At 42.6% G+C, this 15988-nt stretch overlaps 1 protein-coding gene across 1 annotated transcript; it reads left to right on the forward strand.

The window, feature by feature from the left end:
- The first annotated feature begins 385 nt into the window (after nucleotides 1–385).
- cxcl12a (chemokine (C-X-C motif) ligand 12a (stromal cell-derived factor 1)) lies at nucleotides 386–4878 on the forward strand. The gene is made up of 4 exons (XM_068741162.1): nucleotides 386–509; nucleotides 1805–1922; nucleotides 3512–3595; nucleotides 4851–4878. The coding sequence occupies exons 1-4, from the start codon at nucleotides 443–445 to the stop codon at nucleotides 4876–4878; spliced, it is 297 nt and encodes a 98-aa protein (XP_068597263.1). The 5' UTR covers nucleotides 386–442.
- The last annotated feature ends 11110 nt before the right edge of the window (nucleotides 4879–15988 follow it).

Consider the following 15988-nt stretch of genomic DNA (forward strand, 5'->3'; position numbering starts at 1 on the left):
ATTACCCACTCCTCTAATAATAGACGCGCGCTTGTGAGTGCGCGCGCCTGTGGCGTTGCGTCTCACCAGAACGCTGTGCGTAATTTTGCCTCCTTGAGCTGTTAGCGCAAAGGAGAGGGCTTTTGATCCTACAAAATAAGAGCATACGACGCGAACACTGAAAAATCAGTTATCGGCATGTTAAAAAGAACATTCATCCTGAAATTTTAAATAGAAAAATTTATTTAGTTTGCTTTTTTAAACATTTCTTTGGTGAATTTTAAATTAGATGTCTTTGTGACTTTTATTTTGCTATGACGACAGGACGTTATCTTGACAAATAGATTTTTCTGGTTCGCTTTACACTTGCGCGTAATTGTATCACTCAGCCGCTGGCCAATCTGTCACAACTCCTCTGGACGTTACTTTGAGAAGGATCAAATCTCAGCGGCATCACCGCAGAATGGACGTGAAACTGCTGGCGGTCGTGGTTGCGCTCACGGCGGTGACTTACGTGCCTCCATCACAAGGTATAAGATAGTTTCTGTTTTCTAAATTGCCCTTAGTTTGGGTTTATTTAACGAGATAACGAGTGTTTGGTAAATCAATTTTTTTTATTTGATTGGCTTAGAACAAAACAACGATTAATGGCAAATTATTAGAAGTTGTTGAATAATTATTTGCTGGAAATCATCAAAAAAGAGTGTCTTATTTATGGAAATAATAAACATTAGATGAAAATGATCATTAACAGGGAGGAGTGTCTCAATAAGCGTCTTTTTCTCCGTAGATTAACTGTTTTTTTGTAAACCAATTGATGTGTAGCTTTTTGAAGATAAAAAGTAAACTCTTAAATGATCGGAAACTTCGATTTTAAACTTCAAATATCATGCAATTGAAGTGCAAATACGTATTGGCTGGAAAAAAACAACTGTTATCTTTTCCCCCACGCATGTTAATGTCATGAATATGCGTGACCTTCGTCAGAAGTGAGAAACAAACCCTGGCGTGCCTAATCACCAGCAGGCAGCACATGTGGCTCGAGCAGTAAGAACTTCTCTGTCGGCTCGCTGATAAACGTGTGTATTTATTCTGCCCTTTGTTTTCATTTAATTACCGGCAAATGAGGCAGCAATAAGATAAAGCCACATCCAGTCTTTATGGCGACATCAGTCACCCAACATGAAGGTGTTTCTCATTTTATTATGTTAATACCACGAGATCATTGTGGGGGGGGGGGTAAGATTTTAATCTATGGTGGGGTGGACACTTCTCACCATCTGTTTTTTGTGATTCACAGTTTTAATTTGAAATAGTTCTCTACGCGAAAAAGAGAATCACACTGTTTACTACGACGCCTTACGTTGTCAGCCAATGTAACTCCGAGTTTTATCTCTAAAGATTGTGCTATTTATTTCCCCACATTAATCATCTGTTATAAAATAATCGGCATGAAATGGAAAGCAGAAGTTGTTATGGAAAATATGGATATTCATCGAAGGTTTGAGGACCACACAGTCTTCCGTTGTGTAAGAGTTTCGTGTTTGTGGGAGTAGAAAACCCAACGCGCCTCTATCTGTGTGGGGTCTGTGGGCAAAGCACACAAGAAGCTTACATTTATATTTATTTTCAGTTATGCTGACTCCTGAGGCTTTTTAGCCACGCTTCAGTGTTGGTTGCTCAAGTATGATGTTCTGTGTGGATTTATTTGTCATCCGTATCGGCTCATTTGATTATGGTCAAATATATAAATACGTGTTTTACGAACTGCTTTGACAATTTGCAGTAAATGTGTAATTGATACAACGCTTCCTCTCTTTCTCAGGAAAGCCCATCAGTCTGGTGGAGAGATGCTACTGTCGCTCAACAGTCAGCAGCCTCCCGCGAGGCTACATCCGAGAGCTCAGGTTCATCCACACGCCCAACTGCCCTTTCCAAGTGATGTGAGTGCTATTTTAAAGGCTTGCTATTATATCATCGTCATTATTGTAATTGCCGTTGTTTTAAACACAATTAGTCCTGAAAACATTTAGACAGGTTTCCTCCTGGTTGGGACATTTCTCACCATCAATCTCTGCGAGGTGACAGGCTGGAGAAAAGAGTTGTGCACGCATGTGTACACACACTCCCCTCTGCCACTCACTCTCGCACACGGACAGAAAGAAAGTGGTTTTTAACAACAGGCGGACGGGAACTGCCGCATTTGAGTTTGACTGACTGTGAAAGGGACTTGGAAGCAAGCAAGCAGTTCTGTTGTCTGCAGGCAATAATTGTGGGGCTTTGTAATAGCTTCTCGTTTGCTTGTCATGCAGTGTTTCCTGCTCATGCTGTGCTTACAACCAGCAGATCTGGTCTAATTCATTGTTATAGAGTAAAAAATTACAGATGAAAACCTGCAACTCCAAACGTCAGACGCAGTTGATTACAATAGGGAGGAAATCTTTAGGAAGGGTTAAATGTCAGGACAGAGATCAGACATAGCGGGTCACATAAACACGCAGACTACAAGTTAAATGTAGTTAGTCAGTAAAGGACAGAATGCATGACCTGCCACACAAGAGAAATGCGATCCAGGGTTGACCCAGTCTATAAACAACCCCAGGGTCGTGCTGGATTTAGGGTCACCTGTAACCACATGTTGAGGCATTGATTAATTTTAACCAGCAAAAAATATATATATATATATTTTAAAGAGGGTTCAGTTCAATGTATATTACAACCATGGAAAGAGGCTATTGAGAGTAGCAGCTCGCCTCAGTCACCACAATGTGTGAAATCACCCTGCGTTAGAATAAGATTAGTCTGCAATGCTAATCCCTCTGAGGTGAACGGAAAAGGGTTGCAGACAAAGGTTTATCACCTAAATTTACCTTTCATTATTCATAGATTACAAAGGTTTTAAGTATTCAGCAGCCTACAACCAGTCGGCTGAGGGACGTTTGTTATTTTCAGATCAATAATCCATGTCTTCTTTGTGAAAGTTTTACCCAGACATTTTGTCAAAAGTAATTTTTACGGTAATGATTGACTCGTGACTCCTGATATGTGAACGCTACTTGGTTATATTTGCATTCTGTATAGCTGATATATGTCATGTCTGTATTTAATCAGATGAAATAAAGAAATACACTAAGATAAACAGAAACCTTGTGAAAAGATATGGATGACTTCATTCTAAGATCATCAATCCACTGGTCCGGCCATATTTCAGACAGTTTGTTCAACCAAATGTGACACAGGAATTACCCATTTCTTTGTAGTCCCCTCTAAGACGACTGCTGAGCACACGCTTTATTTGTGACGTCACACGAAGAGGGTTTGTCCTTTGTCTATGCATGAAATGTAGCAGCTTCTCATGCGGGGCTGAAGAGTGACTGATCACTGCTGTGAAAGAACCCTGTGTGTCAACCCGACAAGACGGCGCTAATGCAGTCTGCTTAGCGAGAATGTGTCAAGCGGCCTCGTTTTGCATATTTAACCCTTTCATCTTCAAGTGAGGTATAAATGGCGTGTACTGACTTTTTAATTTCAGTGCCAAGCTGAAAACAAACAAAGAGGTGTGCATGAACCCAGAGATCCGGTGGCTGCAGCAGTACCTGAGGAGCGCCATCAACAAGTAAGCGCAGCCGACAAGTAACAGCTATTTCCTGCTTCAGAATGCTGCAGACATGCTGGCACACCGCTGCACGAAGCATGATGAAATTCACTTTCGCATACGTTAGAGTGATCTTCTGGATTCATCCCAGGTCTTTGCTGTTCAAACTAAGACGCTATTAACAATGTGCATTTTCTTATAGCTCGCAAAAATAAGCTTGCGGCTCAGCGTAACGTAAATGCAGCAAATTGTGTTTTGCAAACACAATCTGCTGCATTTACATCATTGTGTGTGGGGGGGGGGGGGGGCATCGGCACCATAAAGTTTATAGAAAGGATCAAATTGCCATGTTGAACTCTGGGCTATTATACATTTCCAAGATGCTAAAAGGAAACAACGTCAGCAGAGAAACCGATGAAGACACAAATAGAGGATTTCCTTTTTTCCTTCAAGTAGAAGATGAATGCAGCCCCTGTAATCACTGAAAAACGAGTGTGATGATTTCTCCTTTGTGCTCAGTGTTAGCACATTCAATACCCACTAACTGCCCCACCCACTGTCCCACGGTCAGATCGTCTGTCTCAAGGATGATTGAGGAAACTTTGAGGTGTGAGCGGCTTTCTGCATGACAACACAGCCCATGAAGAGCAGACAGCGCTCCTTCACAATATTTACAATGTGTCTGGAAGGAGCCTCGTGTCAAGCTTGTGTTTAGTCTGCTTAACAACACCATGGTTACCATTTTTCGCAGTTGAAATGTGTCAGAAGGCTCACAGAACTTAGCTTTAATCTGTCCGTTAACACTACATTCCATTTGCAACGGCAATCAAATGAAAGGCCGGGAGGAAAAACTCAACCTGTCAGCGAGCGACTGCTTAAATGGTTTGCAGTCAGAAATCCCTGACTGGATAGAAGGCGACTCTAATGAGCTGAAACTAATTGCAGGAGAAATTGAACCAGGTCCACAAACATTTTGGTCGCACAAACTTGAAGCAGCTGTTTTTTGTTTGACAATGCTGAAACTAAATATGTTTTCCATTTTGGCGCTTTCCTGGCATCCAGTCATGACTGAACACACACTCGTATTGTTCTATATGGTGTTCAGTTGTCATATGTTATAGCCAAGTGTCGGATGAAGTGCTTCAAGTTTTGTTTGTGAGTCGTCCAATCACCTATTCTGACTGTGTTCAACTTTGTGAAGGCGCGAAAGATTCTTACTTTGTGTCTTTAAGTGTATTTTGTTCTTTTAAAACTAATGGCAGATGCTTCCTTCTAGGATGAAGAAATCCAAGAAGACCAACTAAACGCTCCTGCAGAGATCCTCCTGAGCCAACTATGTGCCATGATGTGATACCGTCTGGTATATTGTACAGCACTTAACCCGGCTACCATCCATCGGCCTTTTGCACAAAATAAATGTGCAACACTTCACAGCAAACACCAGCTCTATCTTCATCATCACCTCAACATGGATGATATTAATGCAGCGTGTAATTGTATCTGTAAGTGTATGATTTTCAAACCACAATGTATATATAATTTTTATTATTAACGGGCTCCCACAGTAAAAAAAAGTTATTTTTGGAGACATTCTTCTTCTTCATCTGTCATTTAGGGAAAGGGATCGACCTCATGGGCATAAAAAGGATTAACGAGATTAACTATAACTAACCCTAAAAATGGCATCTGCCTCTGATTTAAAAAACGAAATGAGCAAAACTTCAGAGTTTTGCAACTTGCATTTCACGGTTCACATTTATTGGCACCATGGAATTTCAAAAGGGACCAGTTCCTCTCCGAATGCATATAGAATGTAAAAAAAAAATATCCTTGTAAAAATGGCAATTAGATTGTTTTTGTGATGGATGTTAGGATGTTAAATGACCTCAAGCATTTTGTCAGCCATTCTGTGGCTGTGATTAGGCGACCAACATTTCGAATTTATTTTACATTCCCAGACAAAAGCTGAACATCTGGATCCCAAACATGTTTTAGCTGAGCCACCAAACGCCCAAATTGACTGGAATCATACGGCCCCAGATGCAGTTAGCTGTCTTAAATGGGTCTTGTCGGGTGAGTGTTGATTACATGTTGGTTGTTGAAGCATTACTATGATTACAGCGTGCAGCAGAGAAAGTCATTCTAAATGAGTGGAGCCATTACCAGCAATAGATGGATGTACATCGATGTGACTACCTACAACTGTCATGCAGATAGCAATGCACTTTAAATGAGATGTATTCAAAACATCCACTTTTTACAATTTCACACCAATTCTGATTAAATTTTCTTTTATCATTTTACTCACATGTTTCTATTCTTTTGTGTTTTATTATTGTAAGTGTAGCTGCATCTAACAGTTAGAGCCTAGGAGATCCACACCACTATTACCTTCAATCTCCTTGTCATATGTAAAATTTATATGATACAAATGTTTTATTTTTGTACTCTTTTTACGCATTTACATATTAAATCCATACGTCACAATTGAATAATCCGTCTGCTGTTTTATTGTGCGACCATCATTCCATAGAGACTTGAGATGCTGCTTAAAACATTCATCAAACAGCGTGGTAAGTTCACACGCCCTTTGGCACATATTAAACAGTAATCCACCAAATCTTCTGTCCTGCTGGGCTTGTCGATTGTTTCCGTTCAGAACAAAGGGTTCAATTTACTGAGATACCGTGAAACATTTAGCGTTGACTTAACACCTCCAAGCCATCAGCAGAATAGATTCTGAGGAATTGTATTTGCTTCAAGGACAAACATCAAGCCAACATGTCTGTGCAAGTTCTCAGTCATCCAGGTTGAGTTCAATCAAGAAGAGCAAAAAGAAAAAAGAAACAACTGGACTTTGGTTGAAGAAGTTTCATGTCTCATCCAAAAGGCTTTTTCATTTCTAAGGATGTGCAGCGGCTAAAATGTCCTTATTGACTGGGACACACCTAAAAAGAAAACCTCACAATCCATGATTTAAAATGGGGAGACAACGGAGATGGTGTTTGAGGAGCTCACTCTGACACCAACCAAAGCATGTTCATGTTCCATGTTTCAGGATATGGGCTTGCTCCAGAGAGACCATTGCTTATCTTTCATGCTCACAACTTGGCTGACGTTTTAATCTACCTTGTTGTCTATCTCTGCGAGACGCGGTGTCATCACTTCACTTCCCTAAACGTGGAAATTTAGATCAATTTTACGTGTTATAAGCACTGATCAACACAAACACAAGCAGCTCAGCGATCTAACTACAGCGGCTGTAATCTTTACTGTACCAGAGGGTCAGAGGGTAAATCTGAAGACTTTGATGTGAGAACATGTGCTTGGCTTTATTCACATGGGCAAATGAGAGCCGAGGAGAACGATCCTGCTGTTATTTAACCATTAACTCAACAAGCGGCCATTAGGAAAACATTAGAGTTAAAAGGAATGAACTTTTAACTTCCTGGTGACGGCATTATAAGAGGCGGAGCGTGGAAGCATGTGAGGAGAGAGGCCTGCTGATTGAAACATCAGTGGCTGCCTACACCCCGCTTCACTGTGATGATTGAAAAGCATTGACATCCAGATTAGGCAGGATAAAACCAAAGTCATCAGCACGTGTGAAGGAGATATTGAGCGACGCATTTAGCCTGCTTCCTCAATTTCTAGTGGGAGACTCAATCGGTCACTTTTAGAACTGATCTCGTTTGATTCGGCTCACTGGAGTCATTTTCAGTAGGAATTAGTATTTTCCTGTATAAATGTAGAGGTCAGACAGAAGTAATTTTTATTGTCACGTTTAATCAGTAATATAAATGATAGATCCTCCAATACTCCTGTGTCAATAACTTTTTTATTTATTTATTTACTGACTCATAATATTTCATTTAAACTCAATGAGAGAGCTAAAAATTTGTCTTCAATAATCAATCAGCAACACTTATCTATGAAGCCACGTCGTGACTGAATGTGGGTTGGTACAAAACATGTGTACAGTTGTGGGGCATGTTCTGGTGGAAGGCAGTTTGTTTGTATGGTTCATTACTAACTGGGATCTTGGGATTGCCGCCAACATCCACCAGTTAAACCTTGTGAGGGATGTGACTGGTGCCAGGAAGCCTGGGACGTTGTGAAGGCGAGATGTAAAATGTTTAAACTTTGCATTTTATTGTCACATTTCTTCCATGTAGGCAAAATGTAAAATGGTGAAAGAGAAATGTTGGAAAACATTCACAAATACTTTTTACAGCTAGGCCATTCAAACAATCAGTAGAGGTTTAAAAAAACACTCACAAAAAAAACAAGCAGCGATACAAATGAGACGTGTTGAATTACTAATACATTTCTAAGTGGAAGACAAAAACACAATCAGTTAAATTATTGCCAGATTTACACAAACGATCTTTAGTAGCAAAGGCCCAAATCAGAATACTGTATTGAACACACCACAGAGTCTGTTCACCATGCATGATCTCACACAAATCCCTCAGCAAACCTGAAAGACATGTTTAGGGGGCGGGAATCATGAAAAGTACAACTTTCATGATCAAGTGATCAAGTGAAACATCAAATGAAGTGTGAAACTCAGCACCCTGCTAAGAGCTGTACAGGCAACGCTGCACTGATGCACTCAAAAGCAGAGGAATCTGCAACGCAGAACACATATGCAATTCATATTTAGTACTGCATTCAAAATTCTGTTGAGGTTTGGTGTTCAACCACAATGTCAGAAGAAAAATTGACCGCTTGAGAAACAAATGAAAAAAAAGATTTTGTCATGTGAAAAGCAAGAAATGAGCCAGAAATAAGCAGCGAATGGACAGCATGTGTTCATTGAACTTGCACTACATGTTCCCGCCATCTTAAGCTGTAAGGACTCCCAGATGTGCAGCCAATAAAACTCTACTTAGTGGCTATTCATGAAGAAAAATATGTGTGTGTGTGTGTGTGTGAGAGAGAGAGAGAGAGAAAAAGAGAGAGAGTTATAGAAGCCCACTTCAAGGATGTTCCAGTCAACATTGTTCTTTGGTCAGACTAGTTAATATAATATATTATATATAATATAATAATATAAATTACAAGGTTCAGTTTTAATGTCTGTGTGTGTGAGCACGTATTCATGTGTGATGTCACTTTCTCTCTCGGCTCCAAGGCCGTAAACATTGAGTTTTATACCTCCCGTCTTTTACTGGCAGCTAAAGGTCCTGGTAGTCCGTCACCTGAGATGTCACCATCATGAACATCATTATTTGGCAATCAAAACCAACTCTCCTTCCATGCTGTGGTTGGATTCTGGGATTTAAGTGTTGCAAACAGAGCTGGATTTGTTTTTGAGAAGGGAAGGAAGGGGACTGACCTAGATAGATGAGGACTTTGTGATGTGTGTTGCGGTTTATGTTGGGCTCTGTGAAACTGCATTCTGGTTTGCACGTGTTTTAGATAACATTAACTTTTGTCCCCGTTCGTACGAGAGAATTGACTGGTTTTCCATTCATATTTGATGTCCCAAAGGAAACCTGTGTATATTTGTGCCCCCCCACATACACCCAAAAAGCAACAATTAGCTCGGGGCAGAGGGTCAGCTACTGCAGGGCAGACTATTTGTTGTGATGTGGTACTGATCTCTGGTTTTTCCGGTTGAAGGTTGAAGGTTAAAAACTTAAATTCCCTGGCACCCAGCTTTGGACTCTGGGTTAGAAAATAGATGGGTAAAAAACGATGAAGCGGCACGTTTCAGATTAGAAACCTATACTCTGTACTTAAAAATGAGGTTCTAAAACAATAGGAAGTATTTCATTATATGTTTAATTAAAATGAAAACACTATTTTTGTAATGATTTTGTCTTCTTCCATCAGTTGTAATTCACTAGACCCTTCTAATATGATGTGAGTTGTAATCGTCAGACGTAATTTTGATTTTAGGGAACCTTGGATCCAGAGCTGGCGGCAGTCTTTTCCTCTCTCTGATCAAATGCTATTAATTAAAAATGTAAATTAAAGAGCATTTCACAACTTTACTCTTTACATTAGTCCTACTCATGCATTGAAAGTTTATTTAGCAAAACTTTATTTTTCTTATTGATGGATATATGTGTGTGTGTTCGTTCCTCCTGTTTTCTTTAAATCTGTTCAATCTCTCCAGCAGCCCACCCACCCAACCCCATCCCCAGCTACCCCCATGTTGTTATTTACCCCCCTGTTTCAAACCAGGCCCCTGCCCTTGGGCATCGTGTAAACCAAATGCACACTCCCCAAGGGAAACATTAGCAAAGTCATATCCGTTCTTGCATCAGATGACCCGTAACACAGTTACACGAGTACACAGCGCAAAAAAATCCAGTCATGATTTGTAAATGACTTTTTGATTGTGCAAAATTGGAGGAAAGGGGGGGCATGCTGTTAATTACATTCACGCTGGCAGTGACCCACCAGAGCATTAATCACAATTATGACAAAATTAGTCCGCTGAGTGACAGTTAGTCACTGTGACGATAGTGAAAGTGACCAACGTTTAGTGTGTAATAACGGAGGCGTGTACCATGAATAGGAGGCTAATAGAGGGGCCCCTATGAAGAGTTAAAATAAGCCTCCTGCAGTCTTCCTACCTTTCATGTGCTAATATGGCTGAGGTTATGAGTCCCAACACAATCAATCTTCACACAGATGTTAGCAAGGATGTGGGGCCTTCCCTCCTCACAAAAACAATGCCTATGGTCCAAATTCCTTCAGCGAGACTGTGTTTTCAAACCCAGGAGAAACACAGCGGACTCTGGATGTGAGGTATGGATGAAACACAAAGAAGTCATACACTCTGGGCACAGGAGGCCCCCGGTCTGCGGGGGGCCCGGCCCACAGACGCTGAACTGCAACCAACTTTAAACCTTGCCCTCATATCACACACTGCTTCTGTTAATCTCCATTCCTTTCAGGAGGATCACCCACATCATAAACATGGCGCCTACATAAATGGCCTATTGAATGCTTCTCAGTTGCAGCTCTGAGTGCCGTTTGACATCCAAAGATAGGGGTAAAGGAGACGCGATTGATTGAAGAAACAATTCTGCCATTATTTGGAGATGAATTCAATATACTGTACCGGCTTTGTCTCCGATAGCACCAGCCCCCCCCCCCCCCCCCCCCCCATGCGTCCGATCATGTTAGAGACCTTTCTGTTAGGCTGGAGTCCTCCACCTTCTTTACATCTATTTCTTGTAACTTTACTCTTCCCCCTGGGTCCTTCTCATTTACACACACACATTCTGTTTTACTCCTGCACACCTTCATTCCCCTCTTTTCTAGAGCAGACCTCCACTCCTCTAAATTCTCCTCTACCTGCTCTTACTGCAGACCACAATGTCATCTGCAAACATTATATTCCAAGGGGCTTCGTGTCTCACCTCATCTGTTAGTCTATCCATCACCATGGCAAACAAAAAGGGGCTCAGAGCTTGTCCCTGGTTGACCCAGGGACAATTCCAACTTTGATCCATAGATAGGCCCTCATCAGTCCAATCAAAAGCCGGTTCAACACAAATAATTATTTCCCATTGTGGCAGTGTTGGGTCTAAAATGAATAAACCCAGAGAGGCCTTGCACCGAAGAGACGAAACGAGGCAGAACTGTAATTATTAGATTTATTAAATACAGCTGCAGCTGGGAGAGGCCGAGAGGCGCGAGTAGTTAGCTCACGCACGGCTCTAGAAACTCTCTAGTCTCTCCCAGGATTCAAACAGTTTATAAATGGTGAACATGTCTGCACCGCACCCTGGGGGCGGTGTCATACTTCATGAAAAGTAAAATTAAGAAGGATAAATGGCATCAAAGGAACCCTGACCTAACTTCTGCTACTGATTGGTGAGTTAATGAGCACCAGTGAAGAATGTTTTGATAACTACAGGCTGCTGAGGAGTCAGGCATACACAATTAAAAATGATCTATGGTCAAGACAGAGTCCTTTGTCTCTTTGAGGAGTGCAGATTCAAAGGCTTCATCTCTGCTCAGGCTGCAGATAAGAATGTGTACGTGCACCCAGACATGAAGACTCCAACCTTGGGCAGATAGCTCTTTGAAACAACACGAAGCGTTCCCTTCTTCAGTCAGAAGAAAAACCACTAGCATTATTAGGATTATAAACAGGATGTTCTGAGAAATACACAAATATATTGAACAGTCTGTTAAGCAACTTCACATTTCCCCCCTGTTGTGGATTTGGAAGACATCCGTGAATACAACACCAAATGGCTTTCAGTACACACTTCATTAATAAATCAACAACAGTTTGTCCATTATCAGGATGTGGCGAAAACCTTCCAATAAGGAAAAATTCCACAACTCCCCTACCGCTTGGTAGCAAGAACCTCATGGTCTGAGAATGGACCAAATCTGAAGTTAGGGAAAAGACAGAGACAGTTAAACATCAGTGTCTGCCTGTACGTCAGGAGCAACAGCATTATAGTCATCCACTTGGATGAGGTTATACTGATACATCTGTGCAACAAACATACGTGAGATTAACCTTTTGGACAAGGGGATTACACAACATGAACAGAAACCACAGAGAAATAAAAAAATCAACACTATGGCAATGAAAGGGCCTAACATTTTAAGGAGAACCTGATACCATGACCCTGAAAACAACCAGTCTAACCAGCCTTCTTCAACTTTGTCTTCCCGTGACATAGTGTCCCTAAGGTTTTTCATGGTGTGCATTACGTCTACAATAGTTTGGTTCTCATCTGGGATATATGTGCAACAGTGTTCACCAATCATAGCACAATGTGTGTCTTATTTCCGGTGACGGCAGGAATTTCCTGTAGGTATTGTTTTGCCGAGGAGGACAGTTTCCAGTTCGTCACCCCTTGGCCTACCATCAGGAACACGTCGTCCCATCCATTCTCATACGGGTTGCCAGTCCAGCTGCTTTGAGGGATCCCGACGTACCACCGGTAGATGTTGTACAGTCCTCCATGAATAATGGGTGTGTAGACACGGCCTCTGGGTATGTCGTGGTAACACCTACTGCACCTTGTTTGGAGGCCCTTTAAGGGGATGACCAGGTCAGCTGTACCTGGACCTTGAGGGGCACAGAAGGTGTAGGCTTGTACTGTTGTATAGGGGACGGGCCATGCTGGGCATTCGCTTCTTGCCGTCTCTGGGCCCCAAATCTGGGTCTTTGTGGCGTCTGTGGTGATGATTAGCCACAGGTTGATCCCACAGAGGATCTGGAGAGGAGACATCCTTGCGGGTGCAGGAGTTGGGGTGACCTTAGTTCAGTTCGGTGACCTTTTTGCAATGACTTTGGTGAATCCAGGTGTCCCTTTCAGCGATTTTCAATGCTGTGGGGGTGGTGATGAGGACCTTGAAGGGGCCTTCCCAACGTGGGCTCGACCAGGCCTTTCGTTTCACCACTTTCACCAGGACCAAGTCACCGGGGGTCACCGTCTCCTGCACAGAAGAATCAGAAACAACAGGCAGATTATTTGTTCTAGAGACAATTTTTTCTCTAAACAGTGTACAGAGCCACTCTGTTAGTGGGTCTGCCACTCCTGGTTTGTCTGACCATGATTGTCCTTCCCATAAGGGGAGATGGAACGGTCTGCCGTGTACGGCTTCAAACGGCGTGATGCCTGTGTTGTTTGGTGTGATTCTCATGTATGTTTTTACCAATGAGAGACATTCAGGCCATGGTTTGTTTGTTTCTTCCATGGTCTTTTTTAGCCTTAGTTTGATTGTGCCATTAGTTCTTTCTACCAAACCTGCACTCTGTGGGTGGTATGCACAATGATGTTTAAGTGTGATACCCAAATGTGTTGCCATGTTTTGTACTACATCATTAACAAAATGGCTCCCATTATCACTCCACAGGATCCTAGGGATGCCATGTTCTGGTATGATGTGTTTGCAGATGGTTTTGGCCACTGTGAGTGCGTTTGCATGTTTGGACGGCACTATCTCTACCCACTTGGTAAGTGAATCGATTAACACCAAACAGTACTTGTACTGGCCACTCCTGTTGAGTTCAATAAAGTCCATATGAACAACTTCAAATGGATACGTGCCAGTGGGACATTTCCCTCTCTGCGGCCTGATATTGCCTTGTGCATTGTGACGACTGCACACTATACAAGACCTACAAAAAGTTTTGAAATAGGTTTGTAGGCCCAGTGGTACTGTGAATGCCTGTTCCACCACTGCCATCATCCCCCCTGTTGAGACATGGGCTTTCCCATGACTCAAAGTAGCCACAGCTTGGAATAGGCTTCGGGGAATGACAGGTTTGTTGTTTTTGTGATAGAGTCCTTCTTGGGTCTTGACAATGTCTTGTGAGGACCACAATGTTTTTTCTCTATCAGGGGCGTTGTTTTGCATATCTATGAGCACTTGTGTTGGAATGTGGTGCTGGTCGTTGTCTGTGTCAACCACCAGTTGGGCAGTTTTTTCGGTGGCAGCCTGTTTTGCTGCCTGGTCTGCTCTGGCATTTCCTAACGAGACAGAGTCTTTAGATGACGTGTGTGCTTTGCATTTACACACAGCAATCTTGGCAGGGAGCAACACTGCTGCTAGTAGGTCTGTGAGCAATTGTGCATGTTGGACTGGGCGACCTGTTGATGTCTTCATGCCTCTTCGTGCCCACATGGCTGCGAAAATGTGTAGAGTTGAGTGAGCATACTGGCTGTCTGTCCATACAGTCACTGCTTGTTTTTCGAACAACTTGCATGCTTCTGTGAGGGCAATAAGTTCTGCTGCTTGGGCTGACATGTTGCCAGGTAGTCTTCCTTTTTTCAATGTCTGTGTTGATGTGACTACTGCATATCCTGTATTTGTGTTTCCATACTGATCTTTGCTGGACGAGCCATCCACAAACACTGTTTGTCCTTCTGTCAGAGGTGTGTCTAACAGATCCATTCTTGGTTTGCAGATTTCTTCTGTGGCCTCTGCACAGTTGTGTGGTGTGCCATCATCTTCAGTGGGGAGCAGGCTGGCCGGATTCAATGTGCAGCACCGTTTTACTGTCAGGTGGGGTTGGGACAGCAAAACTGCTGTTAACCCTAAGTGTCTGGCAGGTGAAAGGAATGACATCTTAGTTTGTGTTAACAGTATATCCACCGAGTGTGTTACCAACAAGGTTGTTGGATGGTACAGTACGAGTTCTGCTGATTGTTGAACTGCCATGGCTGCTGCACACACCGCTTGGACACACTGGGGTAAGGCTCTGGCTACTGAATCTAATTTTTTAGAGTAGTAGGCTACTGGTCTTTGTTGTGCTCCTTGCTGTTGTAGGAGTACAGATGTCATGAAACCATTTTTGCAGTCCACCGTTTGTGTGAATGGTTTGCTGTAGTCTGGTAGACCCAGGGCTCCTGTACCTGTGATCTTTTGTTTGATCTGTTCAAATTTTTCTTCCGCTTCTTGTGTCCAACTGATTGGATCCGAAAGGGCAAGATCTTCTTGGTAGATCATGTCTACTAGGGAGTGTGTGGTTTCAGCATAATCAATTACCCACATTCTGCAGAAGTTCATGAGGCCTAAGAAGGCCATCATTTGTTTCTTTGTCGATGGCTTTGGGGCAGCCAGGATGGCTGACTTGCGATCAGCAGTGAGTTTTCTTCCTTCTGCTGACACATTATGTCCAAGGAACACCACTTCCGTCTGTGTCCATTGGAGTTTGCTCAAGGAGGCCTTGTTGCCTGTTTTAGCCAGGTGTTGGCAGAGTTTCACTGCTTGTTCCTGGTTCTCTGATTTGGTAGGACTGGCTATCAGGATGTCATCCACATAGATCAGTATTTGTGTGGTTGGCTTGTGTTCATGTTGGCTGAGGCAATTATTCAATTCTTGTGAGAAAATGGTGGGGCTTTCAGCATAACCCTGTGGCAGTCTGGTGTAAGTGTACTTCTTATTGTTGAATGTGAAACCAAACCAATGTTGTGCTGAAGAATGTAATGGAATAGAAAAAAATGCATTGCTGAGATCAATAACAGTGAAGTACTGTTGGTGTGGTTTAAGCTCGTTCAACAAGGTGTGTGGATCCGGAACGCATGGGGCTCTCTGTTTTACTGCTGAGTTCACTGCCCTTAGGTCATGAACTAGCCTCCATGCTGATGTGTCTGCCTTTCTCACAGGGAATATTGGTGTGTTGCAAACCACTGTCGGTGCTTCAATGAGGATGCCAGCTGCGATCATGTTGTTGATGACAGGGGTGATACCTTCTTTTGCATCCGGTTTGAGTGGATACTGGCGAATGCGTGGTCTGTAATTCGTTTTTGGCTCAATTGTTACTTCTGTTGCCGTTGTCATCAGGCCAACATCTGTTTTGGATGCGGACCAAAGGGTTTTGGGGATTCGACTCAGGTCTGCTTCCAGATGGTAGACCTGGGTCTCTCTGTCGTGACGTCATTCACTTAGATGGGTGGTGGGGACAAAGGTTGTGGT

The sequence above is a fragment of the Brachionichthys hirsutus genome, chromosome 7, assembly GCF_040956055.1.
Source record: "Brachionichthys hirsutus isolate HB-005 chromosome 7, CSIRO-AGI_Bhir_v1, whole genome shotgun sequence".
NCBI classification, from domain to species: Eukaryota; Metazoa; Chordata; class Actinopteri; order Lophiiformes; family Brachionichthyidae; genus Brachionichthys; species Brachionichthys hirsutus.

What these genes read in the sequence shown, in the direction of transcription:
- cxcl12a (XM_068741162.1), top strand. Translation starts at nt 443, where the DNA reads ATGGACGTGAAACTGCTGGCGGTCGTGGTTGCGCTCACGGCGGTGACT. An exon ending in AACTGCCCTTTCCAAGTGAT is followed by an intron (nt 1,923 to 3,511) that starts GTGAGTGCTATT and finishes TTTTAATTTCAG; the next exon opens with TGCCAAGCTGAAAACAAACA. An exon ending in CTGAGGAGCGCCATCAACAA is followed by an intron (nt 3,596 to 4,850) that starts GTAAGCGCAGCC and finishes GCTTCCTTCTAG; the next exon opens with GATGAAGAAATCCAAGAAGA.